Raw genomic sequence first — 13,335 nt, forward strand, 5'->3', positions numbered from 1 at the left:
TAATTAAGTTGATAGGCTAAAATAAATTTGTACTTAATTCATTTTATACTGTTACCAGGTCATTTCATTTTTCAATGCCTTCATTTAATCAAAGAAAAAAAAAATCTATACATTATTTTTTCCCACGTAACAGTTCCCATTTTCCAATGCATATATTATCCATACATGTCTAAAGTGTGTATAGAGTGCCTCAGGGATGACATTTTTCTGTGAGCCAAATCGGAAGTTAGCATCACCCTAATTACCTCTTCAAAAAGCCAATGGGATTTTCCCATTGGATGTAGGATTATTGCAGAAAATAAGCTCTGTGCAAAACAAACATTTATGATACCTACACATTTTGTTCAGCAGGATAATCTTCACAAATTAAAACCACTTCTATGATTTTTGAAGCCTAAATGCCATCGCCAGAGGTAAAAAGCAACATTAGGCTGTAAACAAACTGTGCCACGGTCACATGACTTAATCTCACCACCACAACGAGCTGTAAAGCTGCATTCTTTACAGCGTTCTCATACCAAGTCGTCACATGTTGCCCATTCAACATCTAAATATTATGCCGCTAGGTATCCTTCTGTGTCTGCTGTTGACATTTCGGGACACTACCAATGACGGAGAGCACATGGTGAGGTGTAGGCCTACTGTCTGCGCCTACTTAGGCCAACAAAAAAAGTTTATCTTGGGTCCGTTGGTGCAATGGACAACCAAGAAAGGACAGCAGAGAAGATACCTGCTCATCAATACAACTGGGCTGAATCAGTCAGCTGGTGCCACCAATTAGATAAGATCAACTCTGAGGAGCAGAGGCCTGACGACCAAATCACAATGACCTGTCCATTTTCTTTCCTTTCTTTCTGTATAGTTGTGTTTTTTGTACATTTGTATATGTTCTGCTATCATACATTGTGTTTGAATATCAGCACCAATCATAGTCAAGGACTGAATCACTTTTGATATTTGTTGCACCTTGAGCACCTTTCTTTTTGTGCACGGATGTTCTGAATAAATTGACATTTTTGCATTGATCTCAGCCTGTGACCCTTTTTTGTGGCTGTCCAGCCCAGTTGTACTGGTGTGTAGGTATCTCTTCTGCCATCCTTTCTACGTTTGGAAAAAAAAACATAATTTTTTTGGCTCAATGGGAAGCAAACACTGGCCTCCTAGGTGAAAGTCCAGGATTTGTTGGATCCATCCACCAACTCTCCCATCCGCCTTAGATAGATTTTCCTGCTCCTTATATTACATCGTTACCAACCATGTCTCATCTATGTATCATACTGCCATGGTGGCTGCTGTATGGCCGACTGGTAGGGTATCATAACACCATAAAATGTTGCCTTCAGCTGATAGATAGATTTGGTACGAGGCAGAGAGTAGACACAATAATTTCCTTTATTGCCACGAATATTTTCTACGCTGTATTTCATGCATTAAAGGAAAATCACAAACCTCCGACAGGCTGACACCTGGTGTAAGCAAGTACAGACAACACATTACAATCGGACAACAGTGAGCCATTACAGTGCAATGGAAATGGAAATTACATTCAGAATTATTTGGTGCTGAGTGAATTCACCAATTCATCTGACACATACAAAGATGCATCAAAGCAGTTGGATTTAATTCAATATGTTTCCATGAATGCCTCCTTTATTCTGTCAAATAACATTATTTATCTATACCTCGACTACGACAAAACGTACGCCAACCTCAACCTTAACCTACAAGGGGAACACCAGAAACCCGGAGAATGTGGAGTATTTCCACCCTCCCATCAGGTTTCCCCTCTCCAGTTTGAGGTAAGCCTTGTCCCCTCGCTCCATCATCACCAGCCCAGCATTGGTGGCAGCTTCCCGGGTCACATCCTGATCACCTGCGAAGGCTGAAATCACCGGCCAGCCGTTGAGAACCAAACTCACCTGGGAAAGTTGGGTGAGGAGTTGGAGAGGAAAGACATTATGGCTAGAGGTCGCTATACAGTTGTTAAAATTCTGTTAAAGGCTTGAATTTCATAAAAAAATAAATAAATCTGTTTTTAGCTCAACAACCGATACTATAGTTAATCATTTAGTTAAGCAGTTGTAGAAAGGTTTTGTTTACCCGTTGGCTACAGAATTTTCATAATCCAAAGAGGATTAATTTAGATGTCAACTAACAATTTTAATCCACAATGGATTCATTGAAATGTCAACTATTAATTAAATGGTACAAGTTTTTTAAGCAGCTGCCATAACAGCTATGTGGTCGAGCCAACAACTAAGGGTGCGTTCGTGAATCCAATCTGACATGCTACACTGAAATGAGAGCACTGTTGTTCAAAGTAACAGAGCGTTCTATTTCTACATGAACTAACGAATGGTGAAATGACTGATTATTAGTTTGTTCACATTGATTAGTTTTTGAGGAAATCCTGGTGTTAATGACATTTTCGCTTTACATTGCACTGTGTTAGTTAACGGTTATCTCTGTACCTGTGGATTCATTTCAACGTGCTTGATCTTAGTAGCCTAAGCAGTACTAATAACTTCCTTGGGTGCAATTCCCCAGGTGGCGTTGTTGCAACAGCAACTTTCCTCGCCACCCCCACGCCACCATTAGCATAGCTTAAAGACTAGAAACCGCTAGCCAGCTCAGTCCAAAGCACACGTGTAGTGCTTAAACCAATAAAAACAAAAGGAATGGTCAAAGTTGTCATACTGACATTTGAAGTGTGATGACTGATTCACATCAACTTACGCATTGAGTAATATGCAAGAAAACATTCCACCTCAAATATTTGTAGCTGCCCCCAGCCTTTGAACGACACAGTGAATTATTTTTTTCTTAGTCTTTAGCTAACTGTTATCTCGTAAAGATAAAAAGGTAGCAAAACATCCCTTCATTTTTTTGGATCAGCTTAAATGGTATAAGTTTATGAGGCTGGAACCTTAGTTAAACAATAATAAAACCAGGCCCACGCCCACACCGGGCTAGCTAACAGGTTGGTTACTACTACTGCTAGCTAGCTAAGCAGCATTGATAGCGAGAATGTAGGTCCAGCTTCAGAACATAATACATCTCAAATTAGTGGTGGGCACCAGTAGCTACACTTCGGGCCTGCCATAGCAATGGAAAATAATGTAGGTGTTGCCAGTTGTAAACAGTAGTAAGTAAATACAGCATGTTGTTACTTTTCAGCAATACTTTGCTTTGTGAGCGCTTGAGAGACGCTTGCTTGCTGTTAGGACATGATGTTAGGCCTAAATATTCTCAGTGGGAAACATTTTTAATGGAAATTCTGACTGGAAAGATTTATATATGTCAGGTGGAAGGTGGACTATTGCACAATGTTTCTGTAAATTGTTAATAACTTACTCAGAATGTTGCGTTTCTACCAGCCCACCTGAAACCCCTGATATTTTCTAACAAGCTTACCTAAACTGCACGACCCACTGGTGGGTCGCGCCGCATCACCAGTGGTTACATTACCTTTGAAACGAACCACAACTTAAATGTGTGCATGCACCCATGTGTGCATCATAGGTGCACTAAGCCCATTGTCCAAAGGCAACAAAATTTGCCCATTAGCACCTCCCATGTTCACTAATTAACACGTCATAACACATTTGTTTAATCCAGATTTTTAAAAAACATTTAAAAGATTAGTGAGCTTTAGAGGTGCTGGTTGGAAGATTTTTTTTTAACTTTTAAACGGAGCCAGGCTAGCTGTGACCCCCTGTTTTATTGTCTAGCCAGCTAATTACTCAAAATAAGCAATATCTTGTGCCATTTCTTTAAGTGGCCTAAAATTAAACTATCCGAAACATCCGAAACATACTTCCCAAAAGCAGGTGTTCTTACTTGTATCGTCTGCCGGTTGTAAACTTTGACAACATGAAAGCTGAAACTGTAGACTCCTTTTCTAGGTGCCACGAAGATGCTCCTTGCTGGATCAAAATGGCTGCCAACATTTACTAGGATCTGAGAAGAAGAGGAGATGAAGAGAGAGAATGGGACAACCAGGCACTAAGCAAACTACTAATTAGTATTACATTTCAAATGCTATCATTTGGGGAGGTTCAGCACTAAATGATGGCCAGGATATGATGGACCTGAGAGGGGGGTATGAACAAGGTGCTCTGGCAGGACATTTGAGTACACCACCTGCAGGACACAAACCAGACAGAGTGAATCATTATTTGTCTGATTTGTGCTTCATTAATTTTTATTGGTCTTCTTTCAGAGCTCAAAGACATTGCTCACAATAACTTAGCATCACCACCCAGGATCGGTATTGAGGGAAAGTTTCAGAATGAGTTTATGAATAAACACCAATTAAAAAGTGACACATGCAGTGCCTGTGACCTGGTGTATGCTAACATCCAACATGTGACAACACTGACTCACATACTGGCAAAGGCTCAGATCCTAATAACTGCTATTGAAAGCATTTACCGACAGTAAGACAATATATTCTCTGTGTGAGCAATGCTGGTAAGTAATCAAGTCTATTTAGTGACCGTAGCAAGAGGCACTGACGGTCCACCTCTTTGCTTTAAATGGAAAGACTCAGCAACTTCTGGATGGACTGGAAATTATGTACAGATGTTCCTGGTACCATAAGAATAAATTATAATGACTCTAAAGACTTCCTGAATTTTCCTCTAGCGCCACCATGAGGTTGAGATTTTGTGATTTTGTAAATTCTCTCAACAACTTGAGCTTGAGTCAACTACAAACTGAAGATTACAGGGATTTTAATGATGACATGACTCCTTCTTTCCCTCCTGGATTTCAAGGGCTGTTTACACAATGCATTGCAAATATAAAATGTAGAACAGCCTGCTCTTATTCCCATAGAGTCACATACTGCCGCTTTGTCACGTCCCTCAGCATGTTATATCGACACCAAAGGCAGCCTTTGAGACGCACTAGGCTTTCAACCAACTCCAATTGAATCCCATCCATGGCAACACTCGACACTGAGAGCAACAGACGTAGTATTAAGAGTAAACAACTCTGTGTAGAACAGGAGTGAGGGGAGTTGGATGGATAAAACAAAACTGGACTTTCACCCAGAAGACCGCAGTTCCTGTCCAATGTGGAACCAAAGGTCTATGTTTAAATATAATGTTACGCAATTTACGCATGGTGATTGTAGTTATGATAGAGTTATGTAATTAAGTTATGGAGGTTAGGTTTAGGCAAGTAAACGTGGTTTAGGCTAAGGGAAAGAAACACGATGATGACATACCTTAAAATAACACAAAGTTCACGCAAAGTTTACACTTGACTCCTGGGAGAAAATCCTGTTTTGTGACCCATCACCCCAACCTGCCTCTGTACGTGGAGCGCATTGGTTATGTTATCGCAGCCTTCCAAAATACATGGGTTATGACTGAATAACTGTCTTAGGTTTACGTAGAATATGTATGAATTTTGGTGCGTTACTTTCCATAAGACAACACACAAACAGTGCATGAGAACAGCCTGGGCTAAGTTGCGTTGCCTAAACCCAACCGCAACCACTTCACAACATTAACCATGTGTTACAATGTGTTTCAGCTGTGCAGCCTGTGCATTGCTATCAGCATATTCAGAAAACAATTTTCTTGCATAATTCAGAAGAAATTTGAAAACAGCTTCCCTAGTTTTTCATTTCTAAAGTCAGAAGTAAAGACCAATCACTGACCAGTAGGACGCACCTTTTATTATGATGCCACTTAGATTAACCAAAATGGCGAGGCTGGGACATAAACAAGGTTCTGAGCAGATGGCTGAAGCAGATGCTGACGTGTTGAATAAGGTAAAACATATTCTTGTCTATTGACTTGATAAACAAAGGCACACTTTGCCTTGCTACTTGGTGAAGCTAAGGTTTATCTGTAGAACATCTCTAGCCCACATACTCAATCAGACTGAAATACAATTTAATTAGGACCCATAGTAGCCAGAGTTAGCAAGAGCAACGTCAGTGTTAAAATCATGAATTATAAATGGTAAAAGGTTTGTTCAAAATTAGTAGATGCTGATAAAGACTGACTGAGAAGATCATGTTCAAGAATTAGTAAAATGTTAAAAGTTTATTGTACCTGGGGGAAAGAATGAGACGCTTTACTTGCAATGAAACAGTGGTTCTGACGAGTGGTGAAATGCCACTACGACACAAAACATCAATTTTCAACCAAAAAACCTCACCAGCTCAAGCCGTCATATCAAGCCACCTGCAAAATTAATGTAAAATCAATTGAATCAGCATTTTCACATTGCACCAAAGCAAACTTGTTGACGTACATGGCGTTTCTGCCTGGTCGTTGCACCTTTAGCACCCTAAGTTCAATGCTTACAGACGCAATGAATGAATGCCATTTCTTACTTTGATACAGACACGTGTTTCGAGCACATAGTAAATTCACTTTTAGAACTATTGAATGACACTAAGGAGAGTGGGGTGCAAACAGCAGTGGTGCAGTGGTAGTTGAGGAGGTGGGTGTACCACTAGGTAGATGGGTAGGTTATTGAAGAGGAAGTGGATGTTTAGATGTTCTGTATCATATTCTAATGACTTTTTTGGCCGATAGTTGGGTATATTCTAAACAGACAGAAATAGAGGGAGGTAGGTACGTTCCGTATTTCTGCATATACCCTCCACTTGCCATTGGCAAACAGACTTCGATGGAGGCCAAACGAAAGACATGCCTTGCTTAGCAATGGTATTGCGAACACAATTGTTTGGATTTGTACCATGAATGGATAGATTTCGATAATGCTGTACAGGAATTTTTAGTTTCATGTTTCATGTTGTTTCATGATTTGCTGTCTTTTGTTTGGCCTCTGATTTGCACTAACATGCTTTCATTTTACTGGGGCTCCACTCTTGACGCCATTTAATAGAAAGCCTTTTCTAGGGCCATAGAGAGCCTCCTGTATACAATTTATGTTGTTTTTGGGAGCAATATTCCTAAAAGACTTGTATTTGAGTGACCCTGCTCTATTGAATGATCACTGATACGCATTATGGAATGGTAAACCCTCTACTTTTTGCTTCTTAAATGGTTGTGAAACCAATTTTGGGGTCGTTCATAAACCACACAAACCCACCTGGTCAAAGTAGATGGTCATGGTGCGGTTGCTCATCTCTGAGGGTTCATGGTTGGTGTTTCGGATGGCTGAAAACGCCACTCGACCGGTCCCTGACCTCACAGACATGCCGAGAGCGTTACCCGATGGCTCTGCAGAGGGGGTGGAGTCGCATACCACCAAACACTTTCCCTCCAACACGATTGGCTCTGTGTCATTCTGGCAACTGACCTCCAGTGGCCCCCAATGGACCAGAAGCATAAGTCCAATGATAAAGACTGAGCGGGAAGCAAGGTAGGGCGGAGAGGGAGGAGATGGGCAGGGCATAGTTCCAAAATGAGAGCGACCTACGGGTGTTTTGGGGGATTTGTAGGTGTTGTTACTCCCTGTGCAGTGACAATATGGCCACCACAAATCGTCAGCGAGAATGTGTCTTCTTGAAAAACACCCTACTTTAGCAACAGGATCATAGTTTCACCTGGAAAGACTTCAACCAAGGATTTCTTGCATCTCATGGGACGTTAAATGATTCAAGTAATCCTCAACTGACAGTTCTGCCAACGCTGGGTGGAGATGGAGTCGCTTCGGGGAGGGCTGTTAGTTGGCACCAAGGCGGCAGCTTCCCATAACAGCAGACAGTAAGTCCTTATAGGTATAGTTGGAAGTTATCCAGCTTCTCACACCCAGCAAAATGGCCATCAGCCAAACAAAGTTCAAACTGGTTTGGAGGCTGTTGAGACTTCAGGCCTGTGTCAAGATGTAAACACATTTTTTGCACATGAACATTTTGCATATTTAAAAACAATGGTGTGACTTAAGACACTTTTCTATGTTCATTATTCCAGAGAATTTTTGAGGACTGTTTGATTGGAAGAGTCATTCAGATAATACCGAATTCACAGTACACATTTCTGGAGAGTGATGCATATTTAACAACTAAGATTAAAATATGGGTGTATGCATGGGCAGATTATCAAACATTAGGCCACTGGGCCCAGACCTGCAGAGGGCCACACCACCTCTCCTACACACCTCTCTTTTTTTGTTGTTTTGCATCTCTCTGTCGTTGTTACACATCTCTCTTTTGTTTACGTGTCTCATTAGCCCTGTTTCCACCAAGCACTTTCAGTATAGTACCTTTGGAACCAACAGTAACCCTTCAGACATGGTACCTAGACACTAGCGTTTCCACTGCAAACAATACCCTTAAATGTGGGCGGAGTTGTTGTCACTCACTGCTCCGTCCAGCACTCACTGTATTTCCTCATCACCGGTGACACAGATTGAAGTCTGCACCTTGTTTATCGTCCACAGACCGAGGCTGCACGCCGACATTTTCAGAACAAAATAGAACAGGCTGCAGTGAGAGTCTCTCTCCATGGGATATTTAAAAATAGCAGGTTTGTGCATTTAGTCCTTCACAGGCAAACTCAGGTGTTTAGTGTTGCCGAAGCCCACAGGAACAAGACTTTTCCAAGTGAGGATTGGGATATATGCTGTCCCAGTCGAAATTAATATATAAACGCTTGAAGATCCACTCATCACTAAAAGTGCATGTCATAAAAAACTAAAGTCATGGTCAAAGTTGTCACATTGAAATTTAAAGTGTGCTGATGGATTCACGTCGTCAACTCCAGCTGCTGTGAGAGGCAGCAAAACATCCTTTCATTTTATAGTTGCAGTTCACTAATAAAACTCTCCACTAAATGAACAGTGGTTACATGAGCCTCAAAACCAGCCACAACTCAGCCCTGAGCAGAGTGACCGTCCTCTATTGACCAATCAAAGACTGCAGTGTTCACAGCTCCACCTTTTAGTACCAGATCTGTGTGCTAGGTACCCCAACAGAGGGGGGACCAAAAATGGTTCCATCGGTACCATCCACAACTTTTCACAGTGGAAACGGAAAAAAAAGCAGGGCACAGAAACAGGGCTTTAGTGGCCATCTCAAATCTTTTTGTAGTTATTTTGTAACTCTTTGTGGTCATTTAGAGACTTTTAGTAGTTTCTTTACGTCTCTGTAGTTATTTTGAGCCTCTTCCTGGTCAGTATGTGTCTCTTCAAGTGACATTTTGCAGGTGAAGGGCAGGGGAGGGGCCCTGACACTTTGGGCCCCCAGGCCTGTGCCCCATAGGCCTGTTCAGTAATCCATCCATGGGTGTATGAATATGTTTGCCAAATGTGGGTATGTGATCATGTATACTGTCTATTCTGTGTAAGATCACCACTTATTCTTGACTCTCTGGTATGAAAAATGAGATTCAAAACGAACAGACAGTAAATTCACTTCAAAATCTGGCAACAACCGCTTAATGGTGACAGAAATGGAAACTGATCACTTTTAGTACCATTGCACTTGAAGAAATTGAGCTTTGATATGAACAATGAAGCAATTTGTAAGACAGGTCCACAAAGACAAAATAGAACAATCAAAAGAAGAGTAACATGAGTAAGGCAACAGCAGTGGATATTAAGAGGAAAATGATTATGCTGAAGAGGAAAATAAATAGCAGAAAAAAAGTGATGAGGTAATGTTTTGGCCAGGAAGAGGGCGCGTGAGTGCCAGCTGGACTCAGGAGGGGGGATAGCGGACTATCACAATCCCACCACTGAGAGGCCATCTGTGGGTAAACATTCCCTCCCGCTCTCCCCCTGCACCTTTCCAGTTAAATCTCTGCACTTGAATTCCTTTACACAATCCCCCATGAACACATGCTATTAATAAATATATAATGATATTAGCTCAAGCATTATGTGAGTTGTTGAGTAGTAAAATACCATAATTCACACAGCAGCTGAGTTTTTATTTTCTGCAGGAGAGCATTACCCTTAGATAAATGCTTACATATTTCTTAAAAGTCAACATTTTGTGGAATAAAACTACAGTTTAGTGAAAAATAAAGACGAAATCTCAAAGAAATCCCTATAATTAGTGTCTAACCAGCATCCCCAGCATTAAAAAGTACAACCTTTTTTACAAAAATGACCCTTGCAACATGCAAACGGAAATTTTGTTAACAATCTTTGCCTGTAAAACACCTACCTCTTATTCTCAGCCTTGGCTCTGCAGCGTCTTACAAAAACCAGCTGTCATCAGTAAAGTTGGAGCATCCCAAGAGCCCTGTTCTCCCGTTACCTTCAGCTTTATCTTTTCCTCTCCCTCTCCTCTCCCATCTCTCTCTCCCTCTATTCCAGGAAACCCCTGTGTTCGAGCAGACGTTTAATCACATCACGAGCAACGCGGTCCTTCTGTTCTCACGGCTCCTCGGCCCCCTACTGTACTGTTTCCCCTCCTTCTTCCTCCATCCTTTTTTTTTTTTTTTACCTCACGTATCAAAGCCTGGGTGGCAGAGCTGAAAGGCTGCAAACTGCTTTAAATCCTTTCTGTGAGGAAATGGTGAGAATTTAGTTTGATCAGCATGTTTTGCTGGCTCCCAAAAAGCTCTGACTTTTGTTCAAGTGTCACAGGTTTGAAAAAAAAACTGTTCATATGCAAAGGATTGGTTAAATTTGGTTGTATGATTTGGAAATGATAGGTCTGGGTGGATAAATAAATACAAAACATTTGTGTTGCGAACACATATTTTTGCAATGTTTGCAAATTGCTCACTGTTGTTCCCAACAATATCTGGTCCTTTATACAATATTTGCTTGAAGCATTAAAAATAAAAGTAAGCGGTTTAAGGCACTCAAAGCACTTAAGATTTGGGAGAGATCATTTTCTTGTTTTAACACTGAAAAATTAAAAAGTGATATGAAGAGAAGGCTTTAACTTTAACCAAAGTGCTTTGGTCACCTAAAACTAAACACAAAGAAAAGTCAAACATACATATGTAATATTAAAGGACAACTTTGGTATTTTTCAACCTGGGCCCTATTTCCCCATGTGTATGTGTGCGTATGATTCATAGGTACAACTCGTTTTAAAACTGGTTCAGTATTGAGGGAGGCGGATGCAACCGGAGCCGCTAAACGAGCTAAAACGGTAACAGGGGCAAATGCGTCCCGTATAAGTTTGCGCATTAAAAGTGCTTTTTTTCGCCACTGACCGGTTCAGATCGCCAGTGCTATGAGTGCTATGAGCGGAGTCAGCTGTCAGTCAGTGTTGGAGCAGAGAGGGGGAGGGCTGCCCCGCTGGGTACTGTAAGTGAGTATGTGTGTATGGGATACCCCGCATGTCAAGGGGTGTCTCCTGCCTCACCTCTACCCTTTTGCTGTTGTGCTCTGTGGGAGAGGTAAGTGACATTGCTCTTGTAATATGTTTAAAAGTTAATTTTATGCTAACATAATCTTGTGTCGCTTAATTTCTGTAGGGGATCAAGTTTGTACGGTTATGTATGACGCAGGATTTTTGTTTTTGCCACTTGCTGTCAGGAGAGGAATAAACGGAGATCGCCTCTTAAGATATCCACCATTTGGGCCTCTTTAAATCTGCACAATGCAGACATCACCAGAGTCCACAGGCAACAAACAAACAAACAAAAACACTGAACATAATCCAGGCAGTGATTACATTTCCCTCAAAACTATGGCAGAAAAAGTTAGCAGTATCGACACAGGTTTGGAATACTAGATAGAAATCTAAAAATCTTGGTGAGTTCTGAGGGGCCGAATAAATAATAATAATAATAATAAAATGTTGTGACATTCAGCATTTAATAACTAAAAGGATGCGCTAAACTCTGTTGCCTTTTATTGTGTTTTGTTTTAATTGTCCAACCTCAAAACCACACAGGTGTGGTGCAACATTAAGCACGTGAGGATCAAATGAGGTCAGGGCACAGTGTAAACACTACATACTTGAAATTCCTTGATCATTAACTCCTTTCAGTATTGGTTTATTCTGAAAAAAGTTGAAAATGTTCATATCATGTCCTACATTAAGTGACAGCCTTTATATTTAAAAGTATATTTTATATGTCCGCTAATTATGAAATAACCACTGTATCAGTTTAGTTCTTGTGTCTGAGCTTTATGAGTTCAGATGAAATACATTAATTAAGTGTAGAGTATGGCTTCAACATCAGTCTTTTGAGCTGGAATGAATTTGATATACTCCCCAAGCGCAAAGGCAAAAAATTATGGTATAAAAAGTTTTCAGAGAATCAGTTCTTCATTTTCCTGACAGTGTACTTTGAATCAGTCGACAGCAACCAACCTCACTGTATAAGAGAGATGGAAATATGACCAAAAAAAGACTTGCTTAGGACTTGAAACACAAAGTTCAGGACTTAGACATGACTTGGGACTTAAGATTTACATCTGACTTAAGAGACAATGATTTTGTCCAACCTTCAAAAGTATAGTAAACTGAGAAAAGGACTGGGCCCAGTATTTACTCCTGAGGGACCCCACATGTAAAGGCATAGAAAGTAGAGGCCTATCCAGCTACAAGTGAGAATGTTGGCTAAACCCAAACACATGCTTTTGTTGCACAAGGGAATAAACGTAAAAACACTGTGTTTTACCTACTTTGTAATCATTTTTGTTTTTTTCGAAGATTGTTTTTGTGAGCTTTTTTGGCCTTTACTCGACAGGACAGTGGTAACATGAAAGTGGGAATAGAGGGGGGATGACGTGCAGCAAAGGGCTACAGGTCAAAACCTAACCCCCGCCGCTGCAGCAAGGACATAGCCCCTGCACATGGGACACCTGTTGCACAAGGTGAGCCACTCAGTGCCCCATTGTACTTGTATTTTGAAAAAGACTGTATGCATTAAAAACGCAGAAACTGTACATTTCCTGTGTAAACAGAAGTGTATTTTGAAAAGACACAATGCATGTTACAAGCGTAAATTGACATGGTGTCACAGGACATCAACAACAGAAGCAGAAGGGTACCTAGCACGTTAGATTTATACGTGAAAGGCCACTGACAAAGCAACATTATTTTCTGAGTTGGGATGAGAATGTGTTGGATAGGCAATAGAATATCATCAGCATTTTTTAAATTAAAAAGGAAACAACTGCTCATACTTTGTAGAGGTAAGATAAATAGGAACAAAATAAAGGGGAAAACCCACATGATTTGTTGCAAAGAAACTGGTGAGCTTGTTTGGATGAGTGTTTCATTCTAATTGTCCATCCTCACGTGTGGTGCAATATTAAGCACGTGAGGATCAAATGAGGTCAGGGCACTACATTCTTTACAATGACATGAGTAATGACAGGATTAATTACTGCTCAGAAATGAGTGAGTAGGAGTTTCAATCTTCATACAAAGAAACACTGGATTTTTATGATCATTAATTACTAACTGAAATCCTACATAGAATG

At 40.7% G+C, this 13,335-nt stretch overlaps 3 protein-coding genes across 3 annotated transcripts in view; all 3 read right to left on the bottom strand.

Moving 5' to 3' along the window:
- Positions 1-13,335, bottom strand: part of LOC126403715 (serine/threonine-protein phosphatase PP1-beta catalytic subunit) — a 659,813-nt gene that overhangs the window by 147,856 nt on the left and 498,622 nt on the right. The window lies entirely within an intron of this gene.
- Positions 1-13,335, bottom strand: part of c17h11orf68 (chromosome 17 C11orf68 homolog) — a 616,176-nt gene that overhangs the window by 104,213 nt on the left and 498,628 nt on the right. The gene's annotated exons all lie outside the window — the stretch shown is intronic.
- Positions 1,387-10,238, bottom strand: LOC126403720 (cerebellin-1-like). The gene is made up of 4 exons (XM_050066452.1): positions 10,103-10,238; positions 7,081-7,806; positions 3,841-3,960; positions 1,387-1,919 (listed from the first exon to the last, which is right to left on the bottom strand). The coding sequence occupies exons 2-4, from the start codon at positions 7,384-7,386 to the stop codon at positions 1,722-1,724; spliced, it is 624 nt and encodes a 207-aa protein (XP_049922409.1). The 5' UTR covers positions 7,387-7,806; positions 10,103-10,238; the 3' UTR covers positions 1,387-1,721.

The sequence above is a fragment of the Epinephelus moara genome, chromosome 17 (genome assembly GCF_006386435.1).
Source record: "Epinephelus moara isolate mb chromosome 17, YSFRI_EMoa_1.0, whole genome shotgun sequence".
NCBI lineage: Eukaryota > Metazoa > Chordata > Actinopteri > Perciformes > Serranidae > Epinephelus > Epinephelus moara.

What these genes read in the sequence shown, in the direction of transcription:
- LOC126403720 (XM_050066452.1), bottom strand. Translation starts at nt 7,386, where the DNA reads ATGCCCTGCCCATCTCCTCCCTCTCCGCCCTACCTTGCTTCCCGCTCA. An exon ending in TGACCATCTACTTTGACCAG is followed by an intron (nt 3,961 to 7,080) that starts GTGGGTTTGTGT and finishes TCTTCTTCTCAG; the next exon opens with ATCCTAGTAAATGTTGGCAG. An exon ending in ACAACCGGCAGACGATACAA is followed by an intron (nt 1,920 to 3,840) that starts GTAAGAACACCT and finishes CAACTTTCCCAG; the next exon opens with GTGAGTTTGGTTCTCAACGG.